This window comes from Mobula birostris, chromosome 11 (genome assembly GCF_030028105.1).
Source record: "Mobula birostris isolate sMobBir1 chromosome 11, sMobBir1.hap1, whole genome shotgun sequence".
In the NCBI taxonomy this organism is placed as follows: domain Eukaryota; kingdom Metazoa; phylum Chordata; class Chondrichthyes; order Myliobatiformes; family Myliobatidae; genus Mobula; species Mobula birostris.
The window spans coordinates 25582871-25597318 of NC_092380.1; the positions used below are offsets into that span (position 1 = coordinate 25582871).

At 45.9% G+C, this 14448-nt stretch overlaps 1 protein-coding gene across 1 annotated transcript in view; it reads left to right on the forward strand.

The window, feature by feature from the left end:
* Nucleotides 1-14448, forward strand: part of LOC140204644 (vesicular glutamate transporter 1-like) — a 122975-nt gene that overhangs the window by 84207 nt on the left and 24320 nt on the right. The window contains 2 exon segments of the mRNA XM_072271341.1: nucleotides 8121-8235; nucleotides 10051-10138. Of these exon segments, the coding sequence (XP_072127442.1) occupies nucleotides 8121-8235; nucleotides 10051-10138 (203 nt within the window).

Sequence of the window (14448 nt, forward strand, 5' to 3'; positions counted from 1 at the left end):
TCCAGACTTCTGATCGGCCTGTGGGCTTCAATCTTTGGTGTCGGCTCAGGACTCGCCAATACAAATCTGGGTTGGAGAATTCCACCTTCTGCAAGAAGTTCATACAGACCTCAGTATTAATGGCCATTCCCTGATCTGGTAATGATGTCCCCTCGTTCAAGATTCTTGCACAGCTGGAAACATCTCTCCATCTACCCTTCCCTGCCCCTCAAGATCATATCTGCTTCAGTAAGATCATTCCTTGTTCTTCCAAACTCCAAGAAATACAGGGAAGTAATTTCTTAAGATGCTCATGTTAGGACACTCTTTCCATCTCAGGATCCCGTGATTTCACAGGAAAAAGAATGCCCTGTATCTGGATTGACTGAGGGAACTAAGGAAGTGACCCAATTCCCTACTTTCAAAGTTCAATGTAAACTTATTATCAAAGTAAACACGTTACTGTGCAAAGGTATTAGGCATATATATATATATATATATATATATAACCTGGGGCCTAAGACTTTTTCACAGTACTGTATTGTAAATGTGGAGCAGAGAATGAGTTTGTAAATCAGAGGGGAGCAAAGGATGTTGGAAATGGTGAGGGTGGAGTGCCAGAAGATTAGAATAGATTAGATTATGAGGACACTCAATCCTCGTTTATTGTCATTTAGAAATGCATGCAGGAGTATGGGGCATGCAGGAGAGGGGTGTGGGACAAGTGGAAGAGGAATGCCAGGGACAGGGGCTAGTATGGGTGCAGACACACCCAGCCCTGAGACACCAGCAAGGTCATTTGATTACAATCAGTTGGTTTATTGATCATTACAGAATGTCTCTCAGGTGCTTCCCTCTCCCTTCCCCTTTTTCCAACCATGATTCCCCTTTTCCTGCCCCCTTCCCACTCTCAAACTACAATAGAGACCCCTATCAGAATCAGGTTTATCATCACTCACATATGTCATGACATTTGTTAGTTCTGCAGCAGCAGTACAGTGCAATACATAAAATTACTACAGTACTGTGCAAAAGTCTTGGGCACCCTAGTTATATATGTGCCTAAGACTTGCACAGTACTGTATGCATACGTCACAATATACCACCTTGAGATTCATTTTCTTGCAGGCATTCACAGTAGAACAAAAAAAAATACAATAGGATCAATGAAAAATGACACACGGAGTCTGACAAGCAACTAATGCAAGAGAAGGCAAACTGTGCAAATACAAAATATACAAATAATAAATAAATAATACTGAGAACATGAGTTGTAGAGTCTCTTGAAGGTGAGTCTGTAGGTTGTAGAATCAATTCAGTGTTGAGCCAAGTGAAGATATTCACGCTGGTTCAGGAGATCTCTCTCCTCAATGACTGAACTGATTCAAACAACCTACAGACTCACTTTCAAGGACTCGACGACCGATATTCTCGGTGTTACTCCCCGTGGAGCCTTTGACGGTGGCCACGCGTGATCCTGGATCTCATTCATCTCCACTTTCCAACGAGCTGAGGCAATGTAAATGAAGAGGCGTGTGGAGCAGCTGCAACCCTGTTTACAATGTGTGCCAGGAGCTGAAGTGTTAACCATCACCCTGGGCGTGTGGCAGAGTCTGTGACGCGTGTGGGTTATTTCTAGAGTAATTAGCAGCATTCCTTTGAATGCCTGCACTGAAACTTGGAGCACGCAAGGAGCCTTGCAAGTGATTCTCCCACCCTTGGGAATTAATTAAAATGTGGAACAGGAGATGTTTCTATTCCTGTACCTTACATTGGTTCAAGGTGGAAGTGCAGCTACTAGCGACCAGTGAATTTCCAGAGGATGGCGCCCAAAAAGATGGCTTCAGAATCAGATTCTAGTTTAATATCACTGGCATATATTGTGAAATTTATTGTTTTGCAGCAGCAGTACAGAGCAATACAGAAAAAAAACTATAAATTACAATTTTAAAAATCTGTGAAATAAATAAGGAGTGAAAAAAGAGGGCAAAAAATAGTGAGGTAGCGTTCATGGGTTAATGGACCATTCAGAAATCTGGTGGCACAGGAAAAAAGGCTGTTCCCAAAACGTTGAGTTGTCAAGATCCTTTGCCTTCTCCCTGATGGTAGTAATGAGAAGTGAGATGTCCCAGGTGGGGTTGGGAGACCTTACTGATGGATGTGGGAGGAAGCTGAAGGAACAGTTGTCACAGGCAGATTGTCTGTGGTGTGAATCCCTGCAGCATCTGGTGACCCTGTGAACCCTGTCTCGGAGGCTGATGTCCGAATGTCTTTCAAGAGGGTGAGCACTCACAAGGCGTCAGGCCCTGATGGTGTATCTGGTAGGGCTCTGAAAACCTGGCGGGACTGATCATGGACACCTTCAATCTCTCACTGCTGCAGTTGGAGATTCACAACTGCTTCAAAAGGGAGACAATCATACCAGTGCCCAAGAAGAACAGGATGAGATGTCTCAATGCCTATCACCCAGTGGCACTCACATCCACTGTCATGAAGTGCTTTGGTCGTGGCTAGAATCAACTCCTGCAGAAGCAAGGAACTGGTTGGTCCCAGTACAATTTGCTTATCGCTACAGTAAGTTTACAGCCGATGCAATCTTACTGGCTCTCCACTTGGCCTTGGATCACCAGGACAATAGTAAAACCTACGTCAGGCTACTGTTTGTTGACTACAGCTCAGTGTTCAACACAATCATACTCTCAGTTCTAATCAAAAAAGCTCCAAAACCTGAATCCCCCTGCAACGCGATCCTTGACTTCCTCATCTGGAGACCACAGTCTGTGCCGATCGGAAATAACCTCTCCTCCTCACTGACAATCAACACTGGCGCACCTCAAGGATGAGTGCTTAGCCCACTGCCCTACTCTCCCTGCACCCACGACCGTGTGGCTAGGCGCAGCTCAAACACCTCGATTAAATTTTCTGATGTCTCAACTACTGTTGGCAGAATTTCAGAAGGTGATGAGGAGGCATACAGGAGCAAGATAGATCAGCTGCTTGAGTGGTGTCGCAGCAACATCTTTGCCAAAGACACTCACAGATTTCTACAGATGTACTGATGGGAGCACTCTAACTGGCTGCCTCACGGTCTGGTACGCACAGGATCAAAAAAAGCTGCAGGAAGTTGTCAACTCAGCCAGCTCCATCATGGGCACTAGCCTCCCCAGCATCTAGGGCACCTTCAAAAGGTGATGCCTCATCCATCATTAAGTACCTGCCATCACCCAGGACATGCCCGCTTCTCATTGCTATCATCAAGGAGAAGGCACAGGAGCCTGAATACACACACTCAACACTCGAGGAACAGCTTCTTCCCCTCCGCCATCAAATTCCTGAATGGGCAATGAGCCCATGAACACTTCCTCGGTATTTTCTCTCTTTTTTCACACTACTTATTTAATTATTTTATATATATATATACATTTTATTGTAATTTACAGTTTTTATTACTATATATTGCATTGTACGTAGACAGGTCATATTAAACCTGAATCTGTTTCTAACTGCTCCAGGTGGTAGAATTGATGAGAATAAACTTGGCATTAATGTAGGTTTGTGGAACATCCTGCCGGAGATGATGATACGAGAGAGGCACATGGATGAAAGACAAACAGAGGGCTATGTGGAGAGCAGGGTTAGACTGATCTTGGAGTAGGTTAAAGGGTTGGCATAACATTGTGGGCTGAAAGGCCTGTACTGTTCTATGTTCTATAATGTAAATAAGTGGTTAATGGTCATCAGGTACTTGATGGGCTGAATGGACTACTTCAATACTATATGACCGTATCTCGAAAGTTTTCCCTGCACTGTGCTACCAACCACTCCTGGGTAGTGCAGTACTGACTGGATGCAAGGAAAATCTCGCTGATAAATCACCTGTCATCTATAGACCAAAGCTCCCATTACACCCTGCCAACAGCACACGTAAGGAATACGTTAGATTCCGTGCAAAACTCTCTCTTGGCACTGTATTGTCAAACATTCCCAGCGTAGTGTTAACCCATATTCCACACTTCCACTTTGTCCCAACTGCACCACGCCCATGCGCAAAGCCAGACTAATTTACACACAGATCTGTCACTTTCACAATCCCCTCTCCAGCCCGTACGCTCGACACCCACCCACTCCTTAAACTGCTCCCTCAGCTGCCGTCCACAATTAGCAGATCGCAGACACTTCCCTGACTCATGAAGACTCTAACCCAGACTTCCAGCAGAGCGACCCCCCCCCCCCGTTTGATTCCTGTTGGAGAAAAAGGGAGATAACACTAAAAGATTACCTTTAGTTATCACATGTACGTCAAAACATCAAATCGCAGAGTGAAATGCGTTATTTGTGTCAGCGACCGACTTGGTGCAAGAGTGTGCTGGGGGCAGCCTGCTAGAGTGGCCATACTTCCAGCGCCAACATAGCATGCCCACAGCTTACTAACCCAAGCCTGTACCTCCTTGGACTGTGGGAGGAAACAGTCATGGGGTGAGCGTGCAAACTACAAACTCCTGACAGGTGGTGGCAGAGCTAAACGCGGGTTGCTGGCACCGCAGAGCGTTACGTCTAGCTGCCACCGCCTGATCTGGGGACACCGGCAATTATTCAGTGGGCAGTCCTCTCATCCCTCAGTTTAGAGAGTAATGCAGTGTAGAAGCAGGCTCTTCAGCCCATCTCACCCATGCTGACCATGGTGGCCACGGAACTCATCCCATTAGCCCACATTTAGATTAGATTATGAGGACACTCAGTCCTCGTTTATTGTCATTTAGAAATGCATGCATTAAAAAATGATACAACGTTCCTCCAGAATGATATCACAAAAAAAAGGACAAACCAAGACGAAACTGACAAAACCACATAATTATAACATATAGTTATAATAATGCAAAGCAATACTGTAATTTGATAAAGAGCAGACCATGGGCATGGTGAAAAAAAGTCTCAAGTCCCAATAGCCCCATCATCGCACGCAGATGGCAGAAGGGAGAACTTCTACAACTGCCCACTGAATAATTGCTCTCCCTGCCATGAACCTCCAAGCGCCAACAACTTGCCAATGCATTGGAAGCACCCGACTGCAGCTGACTCTGAGTCCATCCGAAAACTTTGAGCCTCTGACCAGCCCCTCCGATGCAGCCTCTCCGAGCACCATCCTCTGCCGAGCGCTTTGACCCTGCCCCAGCCGCTGAGCAACGAGCAAAGCTGAGGACTTGGGGCCTTCTCCTCCAGAGACTCCAGACCTCACAGTAGCAGCAGCAGCGAAGCAGGCATTTCAGAAGTTTCTCTAGATGTTCCTCTGTGCTCTCACGTCCATCTCCATCAAATCAGGATTGCATCCCTCAAAGCCTTCCCTTTCCATCTGTTTATCCAAAAGTCTTTTAAATGTTATCACTGTACCTACCTCAACCACTTCCTCTGGCAGCTCGTTCCACATACCCACCGGCCTCTGTACGAAGACGTTGCCCCTCAGGTCCCCTCTCACCTCAAACCTATGCCCTCTAGTTTCCAGTTCCCAGTCCTGGGAAATAGGCATGTGTGTTCACTCTATTTCTGCCCTTCATGATAGTATACACTTCTGTAAGGTCACCCCTCAATCTCCTATTTGCACAAGAGATGCTGCAGATGCTGAAAATCTAGAGTAACACACATAGAAGGCAGGAGGAACTCAGCAGGTCAGGCAGCATCTATGGAGGGGAATGAAGTTCTAATTGTCCAACATTTCCCTGTGAGTCAGGTGCTCGAGTCCAGGCAGCAGCCTTGGAAATCTTCTCTGCACATTTTCCTATTATTGATGTCTTTCATAGAGTCAATGAGCACTACAGCACACAAATAGGCCCTTCAACCCATCTAGATGATACTGAACTGTTATTCTACCTAGTTCCTTTGACCCGCACCTGGACCATGGCCCTCCATACCCTTCCCATCTATGCAATTATCTAAACTTGTCTTAGGTGTTGCAGTCAAAACATAACAGTCTGACTGTACTGTATGCAGTAGTCCAAGTGTACACCAACATTTTGAACAACTGTAAAGTTAATGTCCCAACTTCTATATTGAATATTCTAACTGACGACAGCCAGAAGTTCATTATCAGAGCATGTATCCATATACAACTCTGAAATTTGTCTTCTCCAGATAGCCACGAAACAAAGAAAGAACATGAAAGTTGGTCAGAGAGAAACATCAAGCCCACGCCCAACCCCCACACAAAAAAGAACGGCATCCTGATCATCAACATCCCGAAACCCCCCTCCCCTCCGCACAAAATGGAACAGGAATGTCGACCCCCAAAAAACAAACCCTCCCTCCACACAGAAAAACTAACAGAACATCAACCTCCTCCCCCCACCAAACACACAACAAAACGGGAAAGGATCAGGCGATAAAAAACACAGAATATAAAAGCTACAAGTCTGATAAAGTCCACACTCCATAAGTGCAATAGTCCAATCCATAATTGCAGAACCACCATGCCATCCTACGATATCACCGACATACATCAAAAGGGAGGGACACCACAGGAGACAGAGATGTCAACCCACGTGCCACAGTGAGCCTCACAGCGATAGGCCGCTCACAGTTTCCTCCAGCACCAATCAGAAGGCAGGCAGTAGCAACTCCTGTACTGAAAGCTGTAACTGATGAAGCCAGTGTAGCAAATGCCTTTTCATCTGTAAAACCACTTTCTGGGAACCAAGTACTTGTACCACTAGGTCCCTCCATTCCACAACACTCCTCAGGCCCAACGTGCAACACTTTACATTTATCTGAAATGAACACCATTTACCAAGCAACACACATAAAAGTTGCTGGTGAATGCAGCAGGCCAGGCAGCATCTCTAGGAAGAGGTACAGTCGACGTACCTCGAAGGGTCTCGACCCGAAACGTCAACTGTACCTCTTCCTAGAGATGCTGCCTGGCCTGCTGCGGTCACCAGCAACTCTTATGTGTGTTGATTGAAATTCCAGCATCTGCAGATTTCCTTGTGTGACCATTTGCCAATCCTCAGCCCACTTACCCAACCGATGAAGATCAGAGGATGTGGTTTCAAATCCCTTGAAGAATCTCCATTGCAGAATTCCACAGTGAAGAACTCTGAGATGCTCAGTGCAACTGTGTTTACTCTGTCAACACCCGAAGGTCATAGTTTTCCTTGCTGGTGTTCCTGGTTTTCACCCCCCGAGATCAAATGAGCGCAGAACTTTTCAAGGACCCAAGAATCAACTTTATTTGCCGCCTGCATTATGAATTTGCTGTGGTGTGTTGGTCAGGGTGTGACAAAATATGACATTCAACAATTCTAAAGAATAAAGCGGGGGGCAGGGGGGCAGGGTGGAGACACGCTTCTACCAAAGGAGGTGTAAGGTGCTCCTTCCCTCCGCTAGCCTGCACGTCATCCTTGGGGAAGGTGTAGCACCTGCTTAGCCCCCCGATCAGGGTCACATGAAGTCATAGGAACAGGCAGTGGATAATCGTGTGAGCAGCTGGTGCATATCACAAGTCCTGGTTACGCGACCACTGACGCCAGGCAGACGATCTCTGAAGAATACTGATAATGGCCAGGGTCACCCGTCTTGTAAAGACACAGCCCAGAACAAGGCAATGGCAAACCACTTCTGTAGAAAAATTTGCCAGGAACAATTGTGGTCATGAAAAGACCGTGATCACCCACACCATACGGCAAGGCACATAACAAATAAATGAAAGAATAAAGAATTATATGAAGATGAAGTCAGAAGAATGGATGTGGAATAAATGTGAATACAGTATATTGGACACAGAGCAGACAGATTTAGGGCGAGAGTTTAAAGTGCAGATAAGGAATAAATTGCATAAATACATCAGTATCAGTATCAATATCTTATAAGAAGTGGTTTAAAGTGCTTACAGGGCATAGAGATAGAGGGGTGATGGGAGGGGGCTAACTAGAATGGTTGTTCAGATTAACTGCCTGAGAGATGAAACTTTTAAGATGGAATTTAAGTTTTTCTTTTAATAGCCCTATAGCACTTTCCAGAAAGGAACTTTTGGAAAAGACATTTTGCAGGATGGGTAGTGTCCACAATGATTTTTCTTGCCTGCTTCTTTGTCCCGGATACATAGAAGTCAATCTAACTGTCTGAAACAACTTTTGCTTTTCTCCCAACAGAGTATTCGGCTGGGCGATTGTAGCTACATCGTCGCTGAACATGCTCATTCCTTCAGCAGCAAAAGCCCACTACAGCTGTGTCATATTGGTCAGGATCCTGCAGGGTCTGGTCGAGGTAAGGACCATGGTGAAGGACACTTCTCTCCTGTCCATGTCTCTGCACCTCACTCCTTTTGTCACCATGCTCGAAATTAGTCTCCAACTGGGGGGAAAAAAGCTCCAGAAGGAAAGGCGAGAGAGAGAAGAGGAGAAGGAGAGAGAGAATTGGTGCATAATCCTGGAACCAGTGTTGTCACAGTGTTATGAGTTTTATGGAGCTGTGTGTAGATTGATGCTGAACCCAACAGACCAGTTGAGTCTCCACATTTCAACTGCACACTGACCTGAGTTGGCCAATGTTCTCTCTGAGTTCTCCCACACTCTCCCCAGAGGGGACAGGACGAAGACTGTCGCCTTCCACAACTGGACAGACTGCTAATGCTCCACACTCCGGCAGAGCTGGCAGTTTGGGTGACTGTGGCAGTGCTCTGCCATCACTGTCCGGGACCAAATTTAAGGAGAATCTGCACAAGAGGTGTTCGGAGTGATACCAGAGGTCTTTCACTCAGAGGTGTGAAGAAACTGTGACTGAGCTCCTGTTGTAGGGAGATTCAAAAGTGTGAGCACAAGAGATTCTGTAGATTATGAAAATCCAGAGTGACACACACAAAATGCAGGAGGAACTCAGCAGGTCAGGCAGCATTTGTAGAGGGGAACAAACAGTTGACATCTTGGGTCAAGACCCTTCATCAGGGCTGAAAAGGAAGCAGGCAGAGGCCAGAATATGGAGGTGGGGAGAAGGGGGGAGGAGTACCAGATGAAAGGTGATAGGTGAGACCAAGTGAAGGATGGGGAAGGTGGGGGGGGGATAAAGAAAGAAGCTGAGCGGTGATAGGTGGAAGAAGTAACAGACTGAAGAAGAAGAAATGTGATAGGAGAGGAGAGTGGACCATTGGAGAAGGGGAGGGAGGAGGGTCCCCAGAGGGAGATGATGGACAATTGAGGAAAAGGGAAGGAGTGAGAGGGGAGGCAGAATGGGGAACAGAAAAAGAGAGAAGGAGAGGGGGAGAAATTGCAGGAAGGTCAGAGATTATAGATTTTAAAAAACTGACATGCAGCGATCCAGACTCCAGCTTTTTCCCCCCCTCTGCCCTGGCTTGCTGTGCCCTTGTAATCTACTGTGTCCTTGTTATCCCCTGTGTCCTTGTTGTCCCTTGTGTCCTTGTTATCCCCTGTGTCCTTGATGTCTCTGTGTCCTTGTTATCCACTCTGTCTTTGTTGTCTCTGTGTCCTTGTTATCTGCTGCATCCTTGGTATCCCCTATTTCCTTGTTATCCGCTGTGTCCTTGCTATCTGCCAATCCCCATACTCAGTATCTGCCGAAAGCCTCGTGTCTCATTCTTTTCTGCAGACACAGTCACTGTCTTGCTGTGTTTCCACGTGTCCTGCTGCTAACTAGAAACGTTTCTCTGGAAAAGAGTCACTTTGTCACTTTATCATTTCCTGTCAGTCACCTTATGTACAGATACTGCTGCACCTAGTGTCACTTTGTGTACAGATTATCAGTCTATGTATATAAACTAAACACATATATACGTGTGTGTTTGTGTGTGTGTGTGTGTGTGTGTGTGTGTATACAACCACACTCAAACAATTGTTTGTCTGTTGTGTTTTGCAGAATTGCTCATTTATTTATATTAATTATGTGTTTTTTTATTGTGTTTCTTTACTGCTGCACTGGATCTGGAGTAACAACCATTTCTTTCTCCTTTACGCTCGCGTACTGAAGATGACAATCTTGAGCCTGAATCTTGAAACAGTGAATTAAATCTTGTTCCTTCCAATAACTGGCCATGGAGACTGATATTTCCTTGTGGTTACTTGCCTTTAGGGGGTGACATATCCAGCCTGCCATGGGATTTGGAGTAAGTGGGCGCCTCCGCTAGAGCGAAGCCGGCTTGCCACCACCTCTTTCTGCGGTAACTATACTGTGACGGTTAACGTGTTCATCCCCGCCCTGAAGCTCGTGCCGTAGCCGGTCTGGAGTTTCCAGAGGGCGCTGTAATAAGAGACTGGATAGGCTGGACCCTTCCTGGTGTTCAGGGCTGACTGTCACTAAAACATGCACCACAGGTTCGGAGAAACATGAAGGAAGGAAACCAATCATCGTGCTTCTCGAGACACTGAACTGGGGAGTGGGGAGGTTAAGCTGATTAGTGAGACTACCCTTGGTACTGCGATCAATGAGAGATGAATTATTGAGAGATATGGAGAGAGTGGCAAGGGGGCCAGGAGGATTAACAAGCTCCATTGAGTGGAAGCCAAGGAAATATTCCTGCTGAGGAAAAGCACATAACCCCAAGACATCAGGGTTAAAAATTGACTATAAATTCAAAGATTAAAACTTAATTTGTCACACGTACATCGAAATATCAAAGATCAATACGCCACACTGCTGGCGCCAATATAGCATGCACGCAATGTACCACCCCTAACCGGTATGTTTTTTGACTGTGGAAGGAAACGGAGAACTTGGAGGAAACCTCACATGATCATGGGGAGAACGTTCAAACTCCTTACAGACAGCAGCAGGATTTGAACCCCAGTCACTGACACTGTAAACTGTTATACTTACTGGTGGGAATTGATCTCTGATTGCTGGTGCTGTAGTGCTTTACGCTAACCGCTACTCGACCATGCCGCCCAATCAGGAAGTTCAACAACAATAGGGGAGATTCAACAAAGGAAAACTTTTGTTATCCAAAGGAGTGGTGAGGACATGAAAGTCACTCTGTAAGGTATGGTAGTGTGAACACTGGGAGGATGGGATGCTGGCCAACCACTTAAGGAATAACGAATGTGAGATTTACGCTGCTAGGTTTAGACGAGAATAGGTGGAAGGAAGCTCCACGTATCTAGTCAAGTTTATTGTCATTTGACTATATACATGGATACCGCAAATGAGACAATGTTTCTCCGGACAAGGGTGCAAAGTACAGTAGTACACGTAACACACAATAACTTGTGATAGGAAGGATAAAATCTACAGATGACTTACTCATAAATAAACAAAGTGAAGTTCATAAATTAAATATTGTAGGGTACAGAACAGATTAGCCAGTGACATTTTGAATGCGATGCGGCAGGGAGTTCAGAAGCCTAATGGCCTGGGGAAAGAAATTGTTTCCCATCCTGGCCGTTCTTGACTTTTTTGCATCGGATGGTAGAAAGTCAAAAAGGCTGCTGGATGGATGGGTGGGACCCTTGATAATACTAAGGGCCCTGCTCCTGATAAATGTCCTCGATGGTTGGTAGGGAGACCCCCAATGCTCCTCTCAACCATTCTCACAGTCCTTTGTAGGGACCATGTCCGATGTTCGGCTGCTCACAAACCAGACGGAGATGCAACTTGTCAGGATGCTTTCAATGGTGCTCCTGTAAATCCTGTAAAACTCAGTTATGATGCAGTCACTGAGAACGCCATGGATAGATGAGACTAAATGCCTTGTTTCTGTCCCACATACGTAGAGGTATGAGGCAGATGGATATGGAACATTTAAATGACTCTGAGTTAGGCACATGAACATGCAGAGAAGGGAGGGATAAGGTCAATGGGCGGGGAAGAGTCAGTTAATTAGGAGTCATTGGTTAGTTTAATTAGTGAGGTACATCATCATGGCTGAAGTGCCTATCCTGTCTCTACTCCCCTGTGTTCTATAGAGCCATAAAGCAATACGGCACAGATACAGGCCCTTCGGCGCAGTCAGTCAATGCTGGTCTTGGCGTGGTAGCATAATAGCTGGTGCAATGCTTTACAGCACTAGAGATCAGCGATCGGGGTTCAATTCCCCAATGTCTGTAAGGAGTTTGTACTTTCTCCCGAAGACAGTGTGGTTTTCCTCCACGTTCTCCAGTTTCCTCCCACATTCCAAAGACAGGCAAGCTAGCGTTCATGAGCTCTCGGCATGTTGTTGGCTGCAGACCATCCCCAGCACATCCTTGGATGGCGCTGGTCATTGGCAGAAAGGATGCTTTTCGCCGCATGTTTCGATGTACGTGCGACAACTAAAGCTAATCTTTACTTTTGGTTCCCACCCAGCTACTCCCAATTTCCTGTGTTCAGCCCATGTTCCTCTCAGTCCTGCCCCTCCATGTACCTATCAAAGTGCTGCCTCCATGATAATCGTGTGCCTGCCTCAACCACTTCCTCGGGCATTTCATTCCATGTACTCACCACCGTCTGTTACTCTTTGGGTCCCTTTCAAATCGTTCCCTTCCCAACCTAAATTTATGCCCCTTAATACTGTCCCTCCCTATCCTAGGGAAAAGACTGGTAGTGTCCATCTGAGTGATGCCTCTCATAATTTTAAACATTTTTATAAGGTTTTTAGATCAGAAATTTAAACATTTCCATATTTTGCCCCTTATTCTCCTACTTTCTGAGGAAAGAAGACCCCGCCTGGTCTACCTCTCCCTATAACTCAGACCTTCTCATCCTGGTAACATCCTTGTAAGTCGTTCCTGCATTCCTTCTATTTTAACCACATCTTTGCAAGAACAAGTTGGCCAAAACTGTACTCAGATCTCTCATCAATCTCACCAATGACTTACACAACTGCAACATAATTTCCCAACTCCGACATACCACTGCCTGACTGTGGAAGGCCAGCTGGTGTATTCGTTGTCCCACAAGAGTGGAATCCTGGTAAACCTTCGTTCCTGCGGACCATGCTGAACTCTGTCGTGAAGGTCAACACCAAAGCAGCATGTAGTGGTTCTAACAGAGACCATGTTACCATTGCACCTTAACAGGGAGTGGATTCAAATAGCATAAAGAAATCCCCATCCCGTTCTCCCCACCTATAACACTAGGGGTTCTGAGACACTGGAAATCTAGAGTAGAAATCCCCATCCCATCCCTCCCATCTATAGCACTAGAGACTCTGAGAGGCTGAAAATCTCGAGTCATCATCATCAGGTGCCATGCCCATTTTGAGCTTTGACTGCCATGACCCACAAACTCCTGTTTCGGGTCAAGTGGATCAAGAGTAACACACACAAAATGCTGGAGGAACTCTACGGGTCAGGCAGCATCCATTGAGAAGAGTAAACGATCAATGTTTCAGCGAGCTGATGAAGAGCCTCAGCCCAAAGTGCCGACTGTTTAACTGCTGTTCCATTTTTCCTGACTGGAGTGAGACTCAGACATCCCACAGCCCACACATTACGCCACAATCATGCTCACAGTGCAGTGAACTTTGTCAAAGACAGGTAAACATTATCAAAGTACGTACTGTATATGTCACCCTATTTTGGTAATCCCTTGAGATTCATTTTCTTGCAGGCATTTACAAGAAAATGTTGAAACACAATAGAATTTATGTAAACCAAATGAAGACTGACAAACAGCCAATGTGCAAAAGAAGACAAATTGTGTAAATACAAAAAATTAAATAAATAATATTGAGAACATGAGTTGTAGAGTCCTTGAAAGTCAGTCCGTAGGTTGTGGAGTCAGTTCAGAGTCGAGGTGAGTGAAGTTATCTCCTCTGGTTCAGGAGCCTGATGGTTGTAGAGTAATAGCTGTTCCAAAACCTGGTTGTGTGGGAGCCAGGGATCCTGTATCTCCTGTCTGATGGTAGAAGTAAGAAAAGAGAATGGCCTGGGTTTTGGGGGTCCTTGATGAAGGATGCTACTTTCTTGTGACAACACTCCTTGTAAATGCACTCAGTAGTAGGAAGGGCTTCATCAAGGGCCCTGCACTGCATGCTGAATCGCCAGCCTCCTTGTCCAGCAGTCCCTATGCATATCCTAGAACCTCCATGTACTGAAGCTCAAACTCCAGGTCACGAATGCAAAGCCAAAAATAAAGTCACAAGCACGTCTCTTCGAATAGTCCTGAATGATAGTTGCAAAAGTATCAGCAATGAGGGCTGTCTGACTGACAGGGAGACTCGACCAATCAGGTGCTGGAGATCCTGAACAACACAACCAAGATGGCCCAAGGAACTCAGCAGGTCAGGCAGCATCTATGGAGGGGAACGAGCAGTCGATTTTTTTTTTGGTCGAGACCCTTCAACGGGAGATCACACAATCTTTTTCCAGTTTGTGAGATGGTGCAGCCGCTGCAGGGGCTCGATGGGGAAGAACCCAGTGTCGGGTTCTTCCGCTACCAGACAGGGAGGAGCCGAGTTGGGTGAGGAAGCCTCTCAATTATTGTGACGGTGCACCTTCTTCAGGGGCCAAATGAGTGGCAACAGTCCTATTGGTTTTAAGGAATGTAACTACT